General features: G+C 39.4%; 1 protein-coding gene across 12 annotated transcripts in view; it reads right to left on the bottom strand.

The window, feature by feature from the left end:
• The window catches only part of AGBL3 (AGBL carboxypeptidase 3), a 98,916-nt gene that overhangs the window by 15,102 nt on the left and 60,692 nt on the right, over window positions 1–23,122 (bottom strand). For 7 of the 12 annotated variants that reach the window (XM_061414758.1, XM_061414757.1, XM_061414760.1 and 4 more), the window contains 2 exons: window positions 14,598–14,655; window positions 12,755–12,820 (listed from right to left, as the gene is read on the bottom strand). In XM_061414758.1, coding sequence (XP_061270742.1) covers window positions 12,755–12,820; window positions 14,598–14,655 — 124 coding nt within the window. Of the gene's footprint in view, window positions 1–5,195; window positions 11,676–12,754; window positions 12,821–14,597; window positions 14,656–23,122 lie in introns of those variants that run through there. The other 5 variants (XR_009736040.1, XR_009736041.1, XM_061414763.1 and 2 more) reach the window with 5 other exon arrangements.

Genomic DNA, 23,122 nt, shown 5'->3' with positions numbered 1-23,122 from the left:
CTTTGTGACCCCATGGACTATAGCATGCCAGGCTTCCATCACCAGCTCTCAGAGCTTGCTCAAACTCATGTCCATCACATATAGAGTACATCATGTGAAATGCCGGGCTGGATGAATCACAAGCTAGAATTAAGACTGTTGGAAGAAATATCAATAACATACATCATATGTGTATATCCATCATATGCAGAGTGAAGCATGTAAAATGCTGGGCTGGATGACCAAGCTGGAATCAAGACTGTTGGGAGACATATCAATAACCTCAGATATACAAAGGATACCACCCTTATGGCAGAAAGCAAAGAGAAACTAAAGAGCCTCTTGATGAAGGTGAAAGAGGAGAGTGAAAAACCTGGCTTAAAACTCAGCATTCAAAATCTAAGATCATGGCATCCAGTAACATCACTTCATGGCATATAGATGGGGAAACAGCGTAAGACTATTTTTGTGAGCTCCAAAATCACTGCAGACAGTGACTGCAGCCATGAAACTAAAAGATGCTCCTTGGAAGAAAAGCTATGACAAACCTAGACAGCATATTAAAAAGCAGAGACATCACTTTGTCAGTAAAGATCTGTCTAGTCAAAGCTAATGGTTATTCCAGTAGTCACATATGAATGTGAGAGTTAGACCATAAAGAAGGCTGAGAGCTGAGGAACTGATGCTTTTGAACTGTGGTGTTGGAGAAGACTCTTGAGAGTCCCTTGGACTGCAAGGAGATCAAACCAGTCCATCCTAAAGGAAATCAGTCCTGAGTATTCATTGGAAGGACTGATGCTGAAGCTGAAGCTCCAATACTTTGGCCACCTGATGCAAAGAGCCAACTCATTGGAAAAGACCCTGATGCTGGGAAAGATAGAAGGCAGGAGGAGATGGGGATGACAGAGGATGAGATGGTTGGATGGTATCACCGACTCAATGAGTCCTCTTTGAGGAGGACATGAGTTTGAGCAAACTCTGGGAGATGGTGAAGGACAGGGTAACCTAGCGTGCTGCAGTCCATGGGGTCGCAAAGAGTCAGACATGACTGAGCTGAGCGACTGAACAACTGAGGTCACCTTTTATGAAGCCCACATTACACTGACCCCTGGTGGCAGGCCAATGCAATGACATCAAACTAGATATCCTGTCAATAAAGGAATATGAACATGGAATATGACTTGACTTATTAGCAAGTGAAAAGTGAAAGTGTCTGACTCTTTGCAACCCATGGACTGTATAGTCCATGCAATTCTCCAGGCCAGAATACTGGAGTGGGTAGCGTTTCCCTTCTCCAAGGGATCTTCCCAGCCCAGAGGTCGAACTCAGGATCTTCCCAACCCAGGGATCGAACCCAGGTCTCCCGCATTGCAAGTGGATTCTTTACCAGCTGAGCTACAAGGGAAGACCAAGAATACTGAAATGGGTAGTCTATCCCTTCTCCAGCGGATCTTCCCAACCCAGGAATTGAAATGGGGTCTCCTGTATTGTAGGTAGATTCTTTACCAACTGAGCTATCAGCGAAGCCCCTTATAGCTTGCTGAGCTATGAGGGAAGCCCCTCAAGCAAGCAATAGCTTGACTTATTAGCAATAGCTTGACTGCAGTCCGTGGGGTCGCAAAGAGTTGGACCCAACTGAGCGGCTGAACAACAACAAATTAGCAATAGCAGGTTTCTAGACTTGTAAGAATTAGTTTCCATCTTCCCAAAAATGTCTGTTCACTTTGTATCTACAGGCTTGTTTTAGTAGGCTGACTTTTGGGCATTTGACTCTTTAGGCCAGTTCAGTTCAGTCGCTCAGTCGTGTCCGACTCTTTGCGACCCCATGAATTGCAGCAGGCCAGGCCTCCCTGCCCATCACCAACTCCCGGAGCTCATTCAGACTCACGTCCATCGAGTCAGTGATGCCATCCAGCCATCTCATCCTCTGTCATCCCCTTCTCCTCCTGCCCTCAATCCCTCCCAGCATCAGAGTCTTTTCCAATGAGTCAACTCTTTGCATCCTTAAATTTGGGCTTCCCATGTGGCGCAGTGGTAAAGAATCTGCTTGCCAGTATAGGAGACACAAGAGACGCTGGTTTAATCCCTGGTTTGGGAAGATCTCCTGGAGGAGGAAATGGCAACCCACTCCAGTATTCCTGCCTAGAAAATTCCATGGACAGAGGAGCCTGGTGGGTGACAGTCCGTGGGGTCACAAGCGTGCATGCATATCCTTAAATTCATCATGTAGGGTTCTCCATGTCTACAGTGTCTATTGTTTTTATTATAGATACTCTGAAGCACACTGGATATTATCAGATGTTAAACTTCTTTTTCTCAGGGAAGAGGTTTTTCAAAGCACAGATGTAATTCAAACTGAATATGAATTTCAAATAAATTACAGTTTTTAGTGGTGTTCAACTTGACTGCTCTTTCTGGTGACATATTTTTTAACTTCTGAGTCAGTCTTATTTCCCATAAATGTCACTTTTTTCACTGTATGAGTTTTTGTCATAACCTATACATAATATCAAACAACTGAGGTATAGTTCATCCTATTCTGTGCTCCTTATGACCTATTCAAAGATGATCGAATAGATTTAGAGAAACAGCATATAAGTTGTTTTACTGTAGTCCTGTCCTTTATTCCCTTCAACGATTTACAAGTTAGACAAGGCTGTTCTTCTTGTCCCACATGTTGAAAATGTTACTTAATGGCAGACCAGCATTTTAACATCTTTTCTATGGCTATCAATAATGATAGCCACCTTGTAGGCACAGGTCTAAGGAAATACCCTCTTTCATTTCTGTAAAGTAAAAAATCTCATTAAGTACTTTGCATGTTCTGAGGAAACTAAAACGTGACCCAAAAAGTTCATTATGTTATCACAGGACAGCAAATCACTTTTTAAAATACAAGGTGTGCGACATTTAGGAGATCAGAATTTTTAAAAAAATTTTTCTGTTAAGAAATTGACAGACTGAAATATGCAAAAGTATACATTTTGTATTTTCATTGTCAGTCAACCATGCAGATAGATGAGCAAATATTTGGACAATGTATTAACAAATCTGGTTGATGTTTCCTGTGGTTTCAAAAATAATCATAGAAATAAAGATTCTCTGAAACCCCCTTTTTCAAATTCAACTACTTAAGAGCCAGAAGAAATGTATTTTTGATTCAGTGTATCATGTGATAACTGTTCAGTTCAGTCGCTTAGTCGTGTCCAACTCTTTGTGACCTCATGGACTGCCAGGCCTCCCTGTCCATCACCAACTCCTGGAGTTTACCCAAACTCATGTCCATTGAGTCGGTGATGCCATCCAACCATCTCATCCTCTGTCGTCCCCTTCTCCTTCTGCCTTCAATCTTTCCCAGCATCAGAGTCTTTTCCAGTGAGTCAGTTCTTCACATAAGGTGGCCAAAGTACTGGAGTTTCAGCTTCAACATCAGTCCTTCTAATGAATACTCAGGACTGATTTCCTTTAGGATGGATTGGTTTGATCTCCTTGCAATCCAAGGGACTCTCAAGATTCTTCTCCAACACCACAGTTCAAAAGCATCAGTTCCTCAGCGCTCAGCTCTATAGTCCAACTCTCACATCTATACATGACTACTGGAAAAAACCATAGCTTTAACTAGACGGACCTTTGTTGGCAAAGTAATCTCTCTGCTTTATAATATGCTGCCTAGGTTGATCATAACTTTTCTTCCAAGGAGCAAGCGTCTTTTAATTTCATGGCTGCAGTCACCATCTGCAGTGATTTTGGAACCCCAAAAATAAAGTCTGCCACTGTTTCCCCATCTATTTGGCATGAAGTGATGGGGCCGGATCCCATGATCTTAGTTTTCTGAATGTTGAGCTTTAAGCCAGCTTTTTCACTCTCCTCTTTCACTTTCATCAAGAGGCTCTTTAGTTCTTCTTCACTTTCTGCCATAAGGATGGTGTCATCTGCATATCTGAGGTTATTGATATTTCTCCTGGCAATCTTGATTCCAGCTTGTGCTTCATCCAGCCCAGCGTTTCTCATGATGTACACTACATATGTTAAATAAGTAGGGTGACAATATACAGCCTTGACGTATTCCCTTTTGTATTTGGAACCAGTCTTTTGTTCCGTGTCCAGTTCTGTTGCTTCCTGACCTGCATACAGATTTCTCAAGAGGCAGGTCAGGTGGTCTGGTATTCAAATATCTTTCTGAATTTTTCAGTTTGTGGTGATCCACACAGTCAAAGGCTTTGGCATAGTCAATAAAGCAGAAATAGATGTTTTTCTGGAACTCTCTTGCTTTTTCCATGATCCAATGGATGTTGGCAATTTTAATTTGCCAACAGATGTTGGCAAGTTTAATGCTTACTTTTTTCATATTTACCATGTGTTTAATGTTTGCTGTATTAGCTATTGCCAGAGACTTGGAATTCCTACAATAACCTTATTTTTGTCTATCCTGTTGTCTTTGGGGTTCCCTAAGAACTACTTATCAGATAGAATATATGTCTTGCTTGCAGCTCTTTCAGCTATAAACTATGTTACTATACTGGAGTCATGTCAGTGTGGTGGTAAGGCATGGGGGAAAGGAAACATCTTGTAATCTTTTGAAATCTTGGTCTTTTAGTGGGTCTGTGTGTCCCTGGGCTGTGACCTTAGTAAGTATTTCTTGGCTTTTCTTCCCCCTACCTTTCAGTGGGAGGGGGCTGGCTGGGCAGATGGAAGAAGAGTAACATATATCCAGAACATTCTCCCTAACAAAGGTGTACTCTCCAAATCCAGTCCTTTACGTGTTGGAGGTAAAAGGAGCAAATCCCTTACTATGTTTACATCGTAGGTCTCTCTCTTCTTCAAAGAGTCGTTTTAGCTCTTATATATGGGTCACTCATTTTGAATTGTGTGTATGGTGTAAGGAATGAGCCCCACCACCTACTTCATTCTTTTGCATGTGCATATCTAGTTGTCTCAGTACCATTTTTAAGGCTATTTCTTCTTCTTTGAATTGTCTTGGCACCTTTATTGAAACTCAATTGACAATGAATGTAAGGGTTCACTTCTGCATTCTCAATTCTACTTCACTGATCTCTGTATCTACCCTTATGCCAGTGCTGCACTGTTACGATTACTGCAGCTTGGCAGTAAGTTTTGAAAATTTAAAGTATGAGTTTGTGAACTTTGTTCTTCTTTTTTGAAAATTGTCTTGATTATTCTGGCCTTTTATATTACCACTGCATTTTAGATTCAGCTTGTTAATTTTTGTTTCTGCTGAGATTTTGATAGGATTGCACTGAGTCTGTATATCAATTTGGTGAATACTGTCTTCTGATGTATGAACATGGGGGAATCTTTCCATTTATTTAAATCATCTTTAATATATTTCAACAGTTTTCTAGTTTTCAGTGTAACAGTTTTCTAGTTTTCAGTGTACAAGTATTATACCACTTTTATTAAATGAACTCCTCAGCATTGTATTCTTTTTGATGCTTTCTAAATATAATTGTTTTCTTAATTTCACTTATAGGGTGTTCACTGCTAGTATACAGAAATACAATTGATTTTTTTAACAGATTTATTGCGATCTAATTCACATACCATACACTTCACCCATTATTACAATTCTGCATGTTTTTTATCTTGCAACCTTGCCAAACTCTTTTATTAGCTTCAGTAGGTTTTGTATGTGCATATGTGTATGTATATGTGTGTGCATGTATTCCTTAGGATTTTCTATACATAAGATCATGTGTACTGCAAATAGAGGTAGTTTTACTTCTTTGCAGTCTGGATGCCTTGTATTTATTCTTCTTTCCAGACTGTCGTGCCTAAACCTCCATTATGTTGAATAGAAATATTGAGAGCAGACACCCGTATCGTGGTCCTGATCTTGGGGTGAAAGCATTCAGTCTTGTACCATCATCTATGACATTAGCTGTGGGATTTTCATAGATGGCCTTTATCAGGTTGAGGAACATCCCATCTACTTCTAGTCTGGTGAGTGTCTTTTTTTAGAAAAAAAAACATCATGGAAGATGTTGGCTTTTGCCAGACATTATCTCTGCATTTACTGAGATGATTGTGTGCATTTTGTTCTCTATCCTATTAATATGTATATTGTTTAATTTTTTAAAAACTTTTTATTGGGTAGCTCAGTGGTAAAGAATCCATCTGCCAGAATGGATAAGAAAGCTGTGGTACATATACACAATGGAATATTACTCAGCTATCAAAAAAAACAGTTTAATCAGTTCTAATGAGGTGGATGAAACTGGAGCCTATTACAGTGAAGTAAGTCAGAAAGAAAAACACCAATACAGTGTATTAATGTATATATATGGCATTTACAAAGATGGTAATGATGACCCTATATGCAAGGCAGCAAAAGAACAGACTTTTGGACTCTGTGGGAGAAGGCCAAGGTGGGATGATTTGAAAGAATAGCATTAAAACAGGTGTATTACCATATGTGAAATAGATCACCAGTCCAAGTTCAATTCATCAAACAGGGCACTCAAAGCTGGTGCTCTGGGACAACCCTGAGGGATGGGATGGGGAGAGAGGTGGGAGGGGGGTTCAGGATGCGGGACACACGTACACCCATGGCTGATTCATGTCAGTGTATGGCAAAAACTACTACAATATTGTAATTAGCCTCCAATTAAAAAAAAAAAAAAAAAGTATCCGTCTGCCAAGCAGGAGATGCAGATTCAGTTCCTGGTTTAGGAAAATCCCCTGTAGAAGGAAATGGCAACCCATTCCAGTATTCATGTCTGGGAAATCCCATGGACAGAGGAACCTGGTGGGCTATAGTCCACAGGGTTGCAGAGTTGGACACAACGTAGTGACTAAACAACAGCAAAAGTTGATTTACAATGTTGTATTGGTTTCTGCTTTACAGCAAAGTGAATCAATTATACATATATCCACTCTTTCTTAAGATTCTGTTGCCATATAGGTCATTACAGACTGCTAAGTAGAGTTCCCTGTGCTATACAGTAGGTTTTTATTAGTTATTTATTTCATATATAGTAGTGTGTATACGTCAATCCCAATCTCCCAGTTTATCCCTTTCCCCTTCCCCCCTTGGTAAGCCTAAGTGTGTTTTCTACATCTGTGACTCTTATTTCTGTTTTATAAATAGTTTCACTTGTACCATTTTTTAAAAAAGATTCCACATATAAGCGATATTGGGGCTTCCCAGGTGGCACAATTGGAAAAGAACCCACCTGCAATTGCAGGAGGTGAATGTTTGATCCTTGGGTTGGGAAGATCCCCTGGAATAGAAAATGGCCACCCACTTGAGTATTCTTGCCTGGAAAATCCCATGGGCAGAGCCTGGTGGGCTACAATCCACGGCATTGCAAAGAGTCAGACACAACTGAGCAACTAAGCACATGCACACTCTCACACACACATGTGCACACATAAACACAAGCAATATCATATGATATTTGCCTTTCTCAGTCTGACCCACTTCACTCAGTATGCCAATCTCTAGGTCCATCTGTGTCCCCGCAAATGGCATTATTTTGTTCTTTTTATGGCCAATATTCTACTGTATATATGTACCACATCTTCTTTATCTGTTCCTCAATTGATGGCCATTTAGGTTGCTTCAATGTCCTGGCTATTGTAAATAGTGCTGCAGTGAACAGGGGTGCGTGTATCCTTTCAAATTATGGCTTTCTCTGGATATATGCCCAGGAGTGAGATTGCTGGATCATATGGTAGCTCTGTTTTTAGTTTTTAAAGTTACCTCTGTACTGTTAAGCATAGTGACTGTACCATTTACTCCCACTAACAGTGTAGGAGGGTTCCCTTTTCTCAACACCCTCTGCAGCATTTGTAGATTTTTTTGATGATGGGTATTCTAACCAGTGGCAGGCGGTACCTCACTGTAGTGTTGATTTGCATTTCTCTATTAGTGATGTTGAGCCTCGTTTCATGTGCCTCTTGGCCATCTGTATGTCTTATGAATGTCTGTTTAGATCTTCCACCCATTTTCTGATTGGGTGTTTTGTTTTGTTTTGTTTTTTATGTTGAGCTACATGAGTTGTTTGTATACTTTGGAGATTAATCCCTTGTGGATGGCTTTGTTTGCAAATATTTTCTCCCATTCTGTGTGTTTTTGTTTTGTTTTTAATGGCTTCCTTTGCTGTGCAAAAGCTTTTAAGTTTGATAAGGTCCCATTTGTTTATTTTTGTTTTTATTTTCATTACTCTCAGAGGTGGATAATTTTCGTTATGTTAAACCAGCCTTGCTTTTCCAGAATAAATCCTACCTGGTCACTATAAACTTTTTTATATGTTGCTGGACTCAGTTTGCTAGAATTTGGTCCTACTATTTTGTCTTAATTTTTAATAGATACAAAGGTAAAGAAGAAATGCTATTTATTTATTAGGCCCCTGGAACCCTAACAATTACCTTTTCAGAGAAACTTTCTCTGATGCTCCCTCATCCCCAGACAACTCCTGTATAATAGCACAGTAAGTAGCATTTATCCCATTATGTTTTATTGTCTCTCTACGTGTTTGTCAAACTCTCTTTGCTTCTTGAGAGCAAACTATATACTGTAACCCAGTCTCTAGCACAGTCATTGACCAGTATAACTTGAGACCTCTGCAAAGCAGATAATCACCAGCGTCTTAAAGAAACATGAACAAAGAGGAAAAGGAGATTATGTAATAAAGGATGATTATAAAAGAGAGTGACTAAGACACAGGAGAATAGTATCAGGAAAATTTTACTTAGCTATTCAGAATGAAAATATATCAACAGATGTTCAGATTTCTGCTGGGGTTATTTTAAAATACTCATGGAAGACAAAGAGCAGACTCCCTCAGCTCCTCTGCTGCACCTGTCTTTTCTATCAAGTAGAATTTCTTCTGATCAGACGGGGGGAGAATAAACATTAGTACTCATCTTCAGTCCCAGACATGTTACATCTCAAGTACGAAAATAATTTGCATATAAATAAGATCACAAAACTGTTGACACTAACCTTTTAAGAATTCAAGGAAGTGAGTCTCCTCTTGCTGCTAAATGCCTAAAGACTCCATCCATCATCCATCACAATCATGTTCATTTAAGGATCAGTTCCTTCAAGAAAACATTCCCTGGGATTTCCAGGCTGGATTACACCCCGCTCTTTGAGGACATAATTTATGCATATCACTCATTCTATTTTACTTTAATGAACTGTATATGTGTCTTGTTACACTTTCTTAAATAATAAGCAGCTCATCTTGTTGGAGAGGGAGGGAGAATTATGTTTCAGCCACAGAAGACAACGTGAGCAACGGCAAGGAAGTGAGAAGACTAATGTATTTTGAGGCTACAAAAAGATCACCATTGCTGAAGTGTAAAGGAAAGGCAGAGGATGGCAAGAGGTAAAACTGGAGAGGCAGTCAGGGGCCTGTTCACTGGAAGTATTGTACATGAAAGCCACTCAGGATGAATGAGGGTTGGATGGGCCAGTTGGTGCCTGGCCTCCCTCCGATTCTCACTATAGCTCCCAGTGTGGTGAGTTTAAGTGTGGTCTGCAGATCACTAACATCAGAATTATCTGTGGTACCTTATTAAAAATGCAGATTTGGGGGTCAACAACAAATGCCAGCTCAGAAGTCAAAGCTGAGATTATCATAAGCTCCCCAGATAATTCTAAAATTTTAAAACCGCATGTTCCATAAGACAGCTGGCCCATAATCTTCACAATGCCAGTGCTGAGTGAAAGGGAAGAACTGAGTACATGCTCCAAATTAAAAGAGAATCAAGGGATATGGCAATTAAATGCAGTCCATGAAACTGAATCAGGGAGCAGTTTTGCTCTAATGGACATTGGTACATTTGGCAAAACTTAACTACAGTATGATACAAAATAGTATTGTATCAAAGTTGAATTTCCTTAAGAGACTATTCTTGTTCTTGGAAAATAAATGCTGAAGTTCTTTAGCAATAAAGAAGCATGATATTTATTAAAAAAAATGGATTTGGGGGAAATATAGCTAGATAGGTAGATAGATCTTTGTACTTTTTTAAATTATTTAAAAATTAAAAGTTAAGAAAATTGAAAGAGAAAGCCTAGAACAAATTTAAATCTCAGGACTGTGTCAACTTCAACCACTGTTAGAAAACTGGGAATTACTGACACGCTTTATTTTGGACAGAGGTATTAATCGGATTTCTGTTTTTGATAGATTACTTTTATGGTAGTATGAAGGGTAGAATTAGGATGATAGTACTGGCTTAGGTCTTTGTGGTTCAGTAGGTAAACAATGCAGGAGACCCGCGTTCAATCCCTGGGTTGGGAAGCTCCCCTGGAGGAGGGCATGGCAATTCACTCCAATATTCCTGCCTGGAGAATTCCATGGACAGAGAAGCATGGTTGGTTACAGCCCATGGGGGTCACATAAAGTCAGACATGACTGAAGCAACTTAACACACACACACACACACACAGATGGCAAGGAAACCACTTAGAAACTAAAGTGTTTCTGATAAATATGTGATGAGTCTGAAAAGAATGATGGTAGTTAAGATGAAGATAAAAGGGATTATGAGGTAAAATCAACTGGATTCAGTGGCTCTCTAGATATGAGTGGTGGAAGTTAAAGAAGAAAAAAAGGTAACTTATCAGGTTTCTAGTTTGGTAGTTACTTAGATAGTACTTGCTACCAAAGATATAGTGAATACCGAGGAACAGCATGCAGTGTGGAATTAGATGAATTAGAATTTGGCTGTGAGGGACATTTATGTGAAGATACACAGCAGATAGATATAAGAGGCTGAAGCTTTGACAAGAGGTCAGATATATGTATAGATATGTGAGTGTGTATAAGGTATATACATGTGTGTGGTACAACAATGTGACATAATTAAGAATGAGTTCATAAAAGGCTGAACCGAAGAAGACTTAGTTTAACAAGAATAAATTTAAGACTCCTACACCAGACCAAAACTGAAGTCAGAGAATGGAGGAAACGTAGTGGCAGTATCAAAATAAAACTTTATAGGTTTGAGTGTTTGTAAATCTAGTATGTCAGTATTTTAGGATAATTTTCAAAAGAACATATGTAATCTTAGACTGCATTAATGTGGATCTGGTATCTAGAAAGAAACAAATGAGAAAGATAATTTATTGTATATTGTTAGGCATCCATATCCATGGGTTCCACATCTGCATTCAACCAACTGTGGATCAAAATAGTAGGACAAAAATTTCAAGAAGTTCTCAAAAGCAAAACCTGAATTTGCTGTGCACTGGCAACTGTTTACATAGCATTTACACTGTATTTATTACTTGTCAAGTGTCCTGGTACCAGTCTGAGTATTACTTTGAAATGTATGTGCAGAAAAAGAATAAGAATACTACATGTTTATATATAAAAGAATTTGAATCTCAGCTTTATATAATAATAAAAAGTAATTGTTAACTCCTTGGTGAGACAGATAAGTGTTTTATTCTCAGACAAACTATGACTCAGCTGCTAAGTCTATTTCTCTAATTTTAACAACAGAAACTGCAGTAGTTTACAGAAATGTCTCATGGGGGACAGAGCTTGTTTTTACAACATTTTAAACTCAGAATTGGAGAAGGCAATGGCACCCCACTCCAGTACTCTTGCCTGGAAAATCTCATGGACGGAGGAGCCTGGAAGGCTGCAGTCCATGGGGTCGTTGAGGGTTGGACACGACTGAATGACTTCACTTTCACTTTCCACTTTCATGCACTGGAGAAGGAAATGGCAACCCACTCCAGTGTTTTTGCCCGGAGAATCCCAGGGACGGGGAGCCTGGTGGGCTGCCGTCTATGGGGTCACACAGAGTCGGACACGACTGCAGTGACTTAGTAGTAGTAAGTATTATATTAATCTAGAGATACTGCAGGATATGCATGGGTTATATGCAAATATGCCATTTTATATAAGGGATGCATCCTCAGATTTTGGTCTGTGAGGTTCCTGGAACCAGTTCCCCCTCAGATACCAAGGAATGACTGTCCTAGTTAGATGACATCTGCAATACTGTGTTCAGTTTCCTTCAAGCTTAAATAGTGACAGAAAAGAGTAAAATATGATAGTAAAGGGACTTGAATCATATTATGGATGGCTGAAAGAAATGAAAGTTTCAGGTAAATAAATAATAGCTTTAAAAAATATTTATGATCTGTCATGTGGAAGAGGCATTACATTTGTTCTTATTGCAAGGAGGATTAGGGAAAATGAGTTGGTCAGAAATGTTTACCTTTAAAGTTTCCTTTTTTTTTTTTTTGCTCTGTGTTGTTAAAGAGGTGAGTTAAAATTTACAGGGACATGTGCTTTAAACTCAACATAAAAGAGCATTGCTCTCAAGCAGTGGAATGAATTGACTGCAATTTGGTAAACTGCTTGTCACCAAGTGTTGTCAGTCAAAGGCTGGATGTGCTTGGGTCCTGTCATCTGTAGGAGGTGAGAGTAGGGAACTCTTAAGGCTCCTCTCTGCTTTAAGATTCAGTGAGATGGGAATGAAAAGATTAGACAATGAGATGAGTGATCTGTTTTGTTTTGTTTTGTTTTGATTTGGTAAAATTACCAGAAATCAAATTGACATATAAGGAAGTTCTACTGTCTTCTATATATTTCTAGAGTTAGAAAAATCAAAATTTGAGGTACAGAATTTCTGGGAAGGTGAACTGTTCTTTGGCAATCCAATTTGAAGATAATCTTCTAGTTTCTTATGTGTAAATCGTGACCAGATACATATTATTAAATAGCCCACATTCAGATGATAGGTGACCACTCATTACTGTCTATATTCCCATCTTACAAACCTTGATTAGGGAGCTGTCTTCTGAAATAATCAAATATACAGTCATCTGATATAGAAGGCCTTGTATCTAGAAAAGATTGTAAAAGTCCATTAGCAGCAAGAAAACAGCTCATTGACTCTTTTACATTTCTTATTTTTATCTTTTTATAAATAAAAATGCTAGATGCTATTGCACAAATAATGTGCAAATAGTAGTTTAGCTCAATGAAATTAATACAAACAGTTCTCAAATCTTATGAATTTTGTTGCATTTTTGCTATTTATAGGTAAGGTCTAAAAAATGTTCATACTCTTTGGGTCAGCAGTTCCTTTCTAGGAATCTATTACAGATAAATAATTAATCACAAATAGTGAGTTAAAAAGTCTTCATTGTTTACGATAGAAAAAAACGTGAACAAAATAAAATTTTAACAATGGAGTGTATCTAAATAAATTAAGGTTCACTAATACAATGGAATACTTTGCCACCATTTAACATTGAGAGAAGTTAATAATATACTGTGATTTTAAATGCAAACATTTAAATCTTGCAAAAAAACCTTGAAGATTTATTTGTCTGTGTGATTAACATGGACTGTACATGTATAGAAAAAATGTCTAAAATAAGTATTTTAAAATATGTTCTTTATTTTTAAATTTTGACATTAAATTTAACAGAAGAATATATAAAAGTTACATATTAAAAGTGACAGATTTTCTTGGCTTATCACCACAAGAAAGAATTTAAAGTATAATGAAGTAACCATCTTAATTATAATAAAATTCCCTCTTAGGTGTGGTTTTTATTTCCATTTCTATTTTTAATTAGCCTACTGCATCGCAGTGGGAGATACTAAGAGACAGCACTGGAGTGCTGCAGTCCATGGGATTGCAGAGTTGGACAAGACTTAGCGACTGAATAATAACAACAATTGCATCATAAACTAAATGGATTTATGTACATTTATACTGGGCTGTGCTTCGTTGCTCAGTCATTTGCAACCACATGGATTGTAGCCTGCCGGGCTCCTCTGTCCGTGGGGATTCTGCAGGCAAGAATACTGGAGTGGGTTGCCATGCCCTCCTCCAGAGGATCTTCCCAATCCAGGGATTGAACCCTGGTCTCTTGCATTATAGGCAGATTCTTTACTGTCTGAGCCACCAAGGAAGCATGTACATTTATATATACTTTTAATCATTACCTGAGATCCTTTTTGAAAATAAGTGTGGTATAAATATATTAAAAATATATATACACATAAAATTAAAGAATTATTTTAGATAAAATTAAAATGCTTAAATTACATGAATATTTTTCAAAGGACCTCAAGATAATGAGATAAAAATTAAGAAAAAAATACCAGAATATATATTTCTGAATCTCTAACATTTCTGGTATTTTTTCCCTTAGAGATTTATATTTATATTTATATTTATATTTATATTTATATTTATATCAGACTTAGCAGATTCTCACAGAAGCAAATGAGTAGTCCAAAATTTAATTTCTCTCTTGGCCCATCCTTTATTAATTTATGAAACAAAAGGACCATGATGTTTTTTAAACATAAAATCCCTATATTCTGTTTGGGGAAAAACCTTTCAAATGAGGGATATCTCTCAACCCTCAGCGTGCTTCCTGGACAGCCTGTCCAGACTGTAGACACTGCACCTGTTAACACTGCACTTAACTTGTTTGTTTGTTTGTCTCCCTCTATTAAATGATGAGTTCCTAAGCGGTAAGAAATATAGTACAATATATTCTTAATAACCCTAGCACAAAGCACAGTGATAACCTCCAAGTTGTAGTACAAAAAAGTGTTGAGGAGTTAATCGTTTATCAAAGGGTAAAAGCAGAAGATTACCTGTCACATCAGAATCTGATTCTTTGTGTCTTTGAACTAAATGTCCTTTATCACAAACCTAATGGAACATAGAACCAGAAGGAAAACAGTACTATATTATAAACATGAAAATGAGGTACATTTTCTACGACTTATGGTAATTTTCAACATTTCTCATTTTATCCTCATAGATTTAGAATGGACAAAAATAATCTTTTAAATCAGTACCTTCTAACATCTTTCACAACACTACTTTTCTTCTCCACCGATGACAGAAGAAAATGTTAAATACTGTATTTTGGCATTAAAGGGAGTTAAAATTTTTTTTACTTCATATAGAACTTATTTATGATGAGAAAGAGACAAAAAGTGTATGCTTTATAATTTCATTTACTTAAGATTAAAGGAAGAGAAGTACAAAATGAATGAAAATATATAAAATTGTATGAAAAAGTATAAGCAATTGCAAAACTGTGTTTATATAGGAAAGCTGAAAAAATAATTTCTCATAGCTTGTAAAAAAAAGTTTAGAGTAAGAAGACCATACGCATGACACTGCTGTCTGTCTGTCATGAAAGGAGATACCTTGCCGTCTGACCCAGCTGGACTAAAAGAGACACAAAACACTGTGGAATTGTGACTGCTCTTCTTGAGTAGTGTACACAAATCACGTGAGTGTGAAAACATTCTGAAAGTCTCTTAGTCATGTCCAGCTCTTTGCAACCCCATGGGCTATACAGTCCATGGAATTCTCCAGGCCAGAATACTGGAGCAGGTCCCTTTCCCTTCTCCAGGGGATCTTCCAGACCCAGGTCTGGATCAAACCCTGGTCTCCCACATTGCAGGCGGATTCTTTAGTAGCTGAGCCACCAGGCAAGCTGAAAACGTTTTAGATACTTCCAAACTATTTCAAAATTCTCCAAGCCAGGCTTCAACAATACGTGAACTGTGAACTTCCAGATGTTCAAGCTGGTTTTAGAAAAGGCAGAGGAAACAGAGATCAAATTGCCAACATCGACTGGATCATCGAAAAAGCAAGAGAGTTCCAGAAAAACATCTATTTCTGCTTTCTTGACTATGACAAAGCTTTTGACTGTGTGGATCACAATAAACTGTGGAAAATTCTGAAAGAGATGGGAATACCAGACCACCTGACCTGCCTCTTGAGAAATCCGTATGCAGGTCAGGAAGCAACAGTTAGAACTGGACATGGAACAACAGACTGGTTCCAAATAGGAAAAGGAGTACGTCATGGCTGTATATTGTCACCCTACTTATTTAACTTATATGTAGTGTACATCATGAGAAACGCTGGGCTGGATGAAGCACAATCTGGACTGCCGGGACAAATATCAATAACCTCAGATATGCAGATGACACCACCCTTATGGCAGAAAGTGAAGAAGAACTAAAGAGCCTCTTGATGAAAGTGAAAAAGTTGGCTTAAAGCTCAATATTCAGAAAACGAAGATCATGGCATCCAGTTCTATCACTTCATAGCAAATAGATAGGGAAACAGTGTCAGCCTTTATTTTTCTGGGCTCCAAAATCACTGCAGATGGTGACTGCAGCCATGAAATTAAAAGATGCTTACTCCTTGGATGGAAAGTTATGACCAACCTAGGCTGCATATTAAAAAGCAGAGATATTACTTTGCCAACAAAGGTTCATCTAGTCAAGGCTATGATTTTTCCAGTAGTCATGTATGGATATGAGAGTTGGATTATAAAGAAAGCTTCTTTTTAGATAAAATTGAATGGCAGTACCACCCCCCCCCCACAAAAAAAAGATATAATCAGCATGAAAATGGGAGGTGGGAGGAAATTGTAAAAATCAAAACTTGATTATTGAAGGGAGAGAGATAAGGAAGTATTCTAGAAAAAATTATGCAAAGTTAAAAGTACCAATATTACATAATCATTATAAAGAATTTAGAGAGACAAAGGGTGAAACTAGGCTGAAGAAAATTCACTTGTAATAAGACTTGATTTGATGAATTCACTGTAATTTTTAGCTCTCCTCCTTTGATTGAAATATGACTGTGAACCATGATAAAACTATTATCTTCATCTCATAGAAAATCACCAGGCCAAGACACTATAAAACTCCTAGAGGAAAACATAGGCAAAACACTCTCCGACATAAATCACAGCAGGATCCTCTATGACCCACCTCCCAGAATATTGGAAATAGAAGCAAAAATAAACAAATGAGACCTAATTAAAATTAAAAGCTTTTGCACAACAAAGGAAACTATAAGGAAGGTGAAAAGACAACCTTCAGAATGGGACAAAATAATAGCAAATGAAGCAACTGACAAAGAATTAATCTCAAAAATATACAAGCAACTCCTGCAGCTCAATTCCAGAAAAATAAATGACCCAATCAAAAAATGGGCTAAAGAACTAAACAGACATTTCTCCAAAGAAGACATACACATGGCTAACAAAAACATGAAAAGATGCTCAACATCACTCATTATTAGAGAAATACAAATCAAAACCACAATGAGGTACCATTTTACGCCAGTCAGAATGGCTGCTATCCAAAAGTCTACAAGCAATAAATGCTAGAGAGTGTGTGGAGAAAAGGGAACCCTCTTACACTGTTGGTGGGAATGCAAACTAGTACAGCCACTATGGAGAACAGTGTGGAGATTCCTTAAAAAACTGGAAATAGAACTGCCTTATGATCCAGCAATCCCACTGCTGGGCATACACACTGAGGACACCAGAAATGAAAGAGACACGTGTACCCCAATGCTCACTGCAGCACTGTTTATAATAGCCAGGACATGGAAGCAACCTAGATGTCCATCAGCAGATGAATGGATAAGAAAGCTGTGGTACATATACACAATGGAGTATTACTCAGCCATTAAAAAGAATACATTTGAATCAGTTCTAATGAGGTGGATGAAACTGGAGCCTATTATACAGAGTGAAGTAAGCCAGAAAGAAAAACACCAATACAGTATGCTGCTGCTGCTAAGTCGCTTCAGTAGTGTCTGACTTTGTGCGACCCCATAGACGGCAGCCCACCAGGCTCCCCCGTCCCTGGGATTCTCCAGGCAAGAACACTGGAGTGGGTTACCATTTCCTTCTCCAATGCATGAAAGTGAAAACTGAAAGTGAAGTCTCTCAGTCATGTCTGACTCCTAGCGACCCCATGGACTGCAGCCTACCAGGCTCCTCCGTCCATGGGATTTTCCAGGCAAGAGTACTGGAGTGCGGTGCCATTGCCTTCTCCGCCAATACAGTATACCAACACATATATATGGATTTTAGAAAGATGGTAATGATAACCCTGTATCTGAGACAGCAAAAGAGACACAGATGTATAGAACAGTCTTTTGGACTCTGTGGGAGAGGGCGAGGCAGGGATGGTTTGGGAGAATGGCATTGAAACATGTATATTATCATATGTGAAATGGATCGCCAGTCCAGGTTTGATGCATGATACAGGGTGCTCGGGGCTGGTGCACTGGGATGACCCAGAGAGATGGAATGGGGAGGGAGGTGGGAGGGGGGGTTCAGGATGGGGAACACATGTACACCCATGGCAGATTCATGTCAATGTATGGCAAAACCAATACAATATTGTAAAGTAATTAGCCTCCAAAAAAAATAAATAAGAAAATCACCAAGCCAGTGTCCTTATGGTTGGTTGGTTTAGCTGCCAAGTCATGTCCGACTATTGCGACCCCATGGACTGTAGCCTGCCAGGCTCCTCTGTCCATGGGATTCTCCAGGCAAGAATATTGGAGTGGGTTGCCATTTCCTCCTCCAGGGGATCTTCCCAACCCAGGAATCAAACGTGGGTCTCCTGCATTGCAGGCAGATTCTTTACCAACTGAGCTACAATCAACTCTTAGTGTCCTTTATGAATGTGATCTATAAATTCTCATTTTTTGTTTTTAAATATTTATTTTTAATTGGAGGATAATTGCTTTACAATATTGTGTTGGTTTCTACCATAATGATCTATAAATTCTAATCACAGTAATCTACAAGTATTTGTTTTTGCTTAAAGTCTGCAAGATTAATTACTCAAAGTATCCTGGTAGGGAATAAAGGTTACTAAAATAGTTTAATACTTTTTAAGGGATACATTGATATCTTATAAGCAATCATTTAAGAAATAGTTGAAGAGCATGAGCTTAATATGACCTCAGGCATTAAACTCAGTTAAGATGATAATGTTCACTCTTTTTACCAAATATTATTAAAAAATGAGAAAAAAAATTCAAAAGTTCTTGGAAAAGTAGATTCTGTTAATCCACATTTGGCAGATGGCAGTGTATTTGCTGCTGTATCTGCTGAATGAACTTGTCATGGCTAACCTTAGATTTCCCACTGGATTACTATTATTAACACCAAAAATATTTGAGTAGAAATCTTCTAACCTGAGGCTGGTATTCAGGTTGACTTCTGGGCTCTCTGCAGGTAATAGATGCTTTATGGACTGACCGATGGGATCCAAAGAGGATTTTTTTCTGGATCTCATCGACTTGGGATGTTGTCCTTCATCCGTGTTTGTCAGGCTTATTTCCTAATTAGACAGTTCTTTTGATCTCTGGGTAGGGTACTAATCCTTCCCCTACCCCTTCCATCCCTGACCACACTCTGGGAGGGCAGTGGTTTTGGCAGAAATCTCTCTTGACTCCTTCCCTGACTATACCCAGCTGTTAAATTCTGCTAATTTCTGGCTGGTAGGTCTATTGCTTTAGCAATGCCTTGGGGGTATAAATTGCTCTACAGGCTAATTCAATCAAATCTGCGTTCCTTTGAAGGGATAATTTGCCAGGTCAGGGTTTCAGATTTATACTGACCCTGCCTTAGACTCCTCCTACCTGTTCCCCTGCCCCCAGTTCTGTGAACTAGCCAGCCTATACGTTTGGCCCATATCTCCAAAGAATCTACCAATCTAATTCAAATCGCCTTTCTCTATATTTCAATTTTTGAGAATGCTGTTAATTAAGCTTGAATTTCTCCAGGATCTGTTGCAAATTAAGTCTTTTACTTTGGGAAGACATTAGGAGCTGTGTTGTATCTGGTCTGCTGTGTCATCTAACATCTCTGTTGCCTTACTGACCTTCTGTCTAGAAGTTCTGTCCACTGATGTCAGTAACAGTCTCCTACTATTATTGTATTCTTGTAGGTCTTTCCCTTTATGTCTGCTGGTACCTGTTTTATGTATTTAGGTGATCCTGTATTGAGTACATTTGTGTTAACAAGTGTAGTATCTTCTGCTTGTATTGTTCCTTTTATCATTATATAATGTCCTTTGTTTTTCCTTATGGCCTTTGTTTTAAAGTCTGTTTCATCTGATACAAGTATTGCTAGCCCTGCTTTCTTATTGTTTCCATTTGGATGAAATGCCTTTTTCCATCCCCTCACTTTTAATCTTTATCTTTTCCCCTAAAGTGAGTCCCTTGTAGGTGGCATATTTTTTATTCAATCTGCCACTCTGTCTTTTGATTACAGAATTTAGTCCACTGACATTTAAAGAAATCATTAATAAAGTATGTACTTACTGCCATTTTAAACATTTGTTTTCCAGTTTTTGTAGTTATTTCTTCTTTTTGTTTTCCCTTTTGTGGTTTGATGGCTTTCTTCTGTATTATGCTCGAGTTCCTTTCTTTTTGGTTTTTGAGAATCTATTGTACCTTTTTGATGTGTGGTTACCTTGGTTTTCAAGTGTTAACCCATAACTATATCTTACGTGTTCTAAATGAATAGTCATACAAGTTCAAACACATTCTAAAAGATCTACATTTTTATATTCTCCTCCTCTACATTTTGTGATTTTGGTTTATTTTACATTTTGATGCTTATCCTTTTACTATTAATTGTAATTATAGTTGCTTTTACAATTTGTTTTTGGATTGCTTTAATCTATGTACTAACTTCGGAGAAGGCAATGGCACCCCACTCCAGTACTCTTGCCTGGAAAACCCCATGGACAGAGGAGCCTGGTAGGCTGTAGTCCATGGGGTTGCAAAGAGTCAGACACGACTAAGCAACTTCACTTTCACTTTTCACTTTCATGCATTGGAGAAGGAAATAGCAACCCACTCCAGTGTTCTTGCCTGGAGAATCCCAGGGACGGGGAGCCTGGTGGGCTGCCATCTCTGGGGCTGCACAGAGTCGGACACGACTGAAGCGACTTAGCAGCAGCAGCAGCAGCATGTACTAACTTACTGCTACTAAGCTGCTTCAGTCGTGTCCGACTCTGTGCGACCCCATAGACGGCAGCCCACCAGGCTCCCCGTCCCTGGGATTCTCCAGGCAAGAACACTGGAGCGGGTTGCCATTTCCTTCTCCAAAGCATGAAAGTAAAAAGTGAAAGTGAAGTCGCTTAGTCATGTCTGACTCTTTGCGACCCCATGGACTACAGCCTACCAGGCTCCTCTGTCCATGGGATTTTCCAGGCAAGAGTACTGGAGTGGGGTGCTATTGCCTTCTCCGATGGACTGAAGTGATGTTCAGTCTTTTTATATATTTGCCTTTCCTGTTGTTATTCCCCTTTCCTATAGATACTTGCTTCTTTTCTATATACAGAAGATCTCTCAATATCTCTTTTAGGTTAGGCTTAGCATTGCTGTACTCTTAGTTTTTGCTTATCTGAGAAATTCTTTCTCCATCTATTCTAAATGATACTCTTGCTGGGTGGAGTATCCAGGTTGCAGAGTTTTCTCTTTCAGGACTTTGACTATATCATGCCACTTACTTCTGACCTCCACAGCTTTTGCGGAGAAATCAACCTTATAGGGGTTTCCTTGCAAGTGACTGTTTTTCTCTTCTTGCCTCGAGAATCCTCTTTAACTTTTGCCATTTTAACTGTGTCTTGGTTTGGGTCTGCTTATCTTCTATGGGACTCTCTATGCTTCCTATACCTGGATATCTGTTTCCTCTTTTAGATTCTAGGAAATTTTCAGCCATAATTTCTTTAAAAACAGTTTTGATCCTCTTTTCTCTCTATTCTCCTTCTGGTACCAAAATTATGCATAGGCTGGCATTCTTTATGGGGCTTCCCTGGTGGCTAAGACTGTAAAAAATCTGCCTGCAATTAAAGAGATGTGGGTTTGATCCCTGGGTCGAGAATATGCCCTAGAGAAGGGAATGGCTACCCACTCCAGTATTCTTGCCTGAAGAATTCCATGGACAGAGGAGCCTGGTCAGCTACAGTCCATGTGATCACAAAGAGTTAGACACGACTGAGCAAGGCACTCTATAATATCCAACAGCTCTTGTATATGGCTTTCATTCCCCCCCACCCCCCAATTTGGCTTTCTCTCTGCTGTTCTGATTGGGTGATTTCCATTATTCTGTCTTCCAGATCACCTGGGTTCAGTAAGGCTCTGCTGCCCTTAACTATGTGCTCTGTCTCAGAGGAGGTGAGTGCTGAAGCAAGTGGGACCCACGTGGTCACAGTGAACCTGTGCCAGTGAAGTCGCCTGCAGTTCTGCCCAGAGGCAGCCCGAGGTCGTGTCCCTTCTCCGTTGTGTTTGTCCCAGACTAGTTCTAGGCTGGGGCTGAGAGGTTGGGGTGCTGTAGCTGCAGGAATGGAGGTCCCTATGCTGCCACCTGGGGCCCTGGCTGCCTCTGTGGGAGTGCCCCCCAGGGCTTCTCCGCCCCACATCCAGCTCCAAGCTGGGGTGTGAGGTGGGGAGGACCAGGGAAAGGAGCCGCTCTGTATTCCTCCTCAGGGATGTCTGGTAGAGACATGCGGTTCTGGATGCCACTTGGTGTGCATGCCAACAAAGTCTGTTGCCACAGTACCCGTGCCCCACATGCAGGTGCTGACAGCTTGTGCTCCACTGTGCATGCAGCTTCGGTTGTACAATATAAGAGGTCTTCTGCCCGGTTCCCATCGGTTTTCTGTGAGAACTGTTCCACAGGTGGTTGTATTTTTGATGTGTTTGTGAAGAGAGATGAGCTCCACATCCTTCTACTCTGCCATCTTGCTGCACTTATGCAAAATTTCTAATAGGAGTGTCACGCTGAGAGTGGGGACAGTGGCACTTTTCTTTCAGTGGTACCCCACTTTCAAAGCTAAGATGTCGGTGGGAAGAGGGCAGTAGTCTCAGGTCTTCTCTATGTGCTTCTTCCAGTGTGGAACTAACACTTTACTAACCAAGATAGGGCCAGTTAGGACCAAAGTATTTTCAGTGATGTACCATCCAAACTAGAGCCTTATTTTCAAGAACGGGGTCTGGATAGATAGAAAGAAGGGAGTCCCCCACCTCTTGGCTGCACTTACCTGGAACTTAGCTTTAGCAATAGGTAGCTGGAGACAGAGTAAGAAATTCAAGTGCCCTGCCCCTACTGGTATATGATAGCCCTTTGTCTGGTATCTGGGGGGAGAGGGGACCCTGTGTCCTCCACTGCAGAGTATCAGTGAGCTGGGGCCAGCGGGTGTGCAGAGTCTTGATTCAAATACCACAGGTTCTGGGGGGTTTTTTGTTGTTGTTATTTTTTGTTTTTATCATAGTTTAGATTTTCCTGAGTAGATGTTTTTTTCATTTGCTGTATGCCCCAGGA

This window comes from Bos javanicus, chromosome 4 (assembly GCF_032452875.1).
Source record: "Bos javanicus breed banteng chromosome 4, ARS-OSU_banteng_1.0, whole genome shotgun sequence".
NCBI classification, from domain to species: Eukaryota; Metazoa; Chordata; class Mammalia; order Artiodactyla; family Bovidae; genus Bos; species Bos javanicus.
The sequence above is the reverse complement of the archived record's forward strand: the minus strand, read 5'-3'. Positions and strand labels throughout refer to the sequence as shown.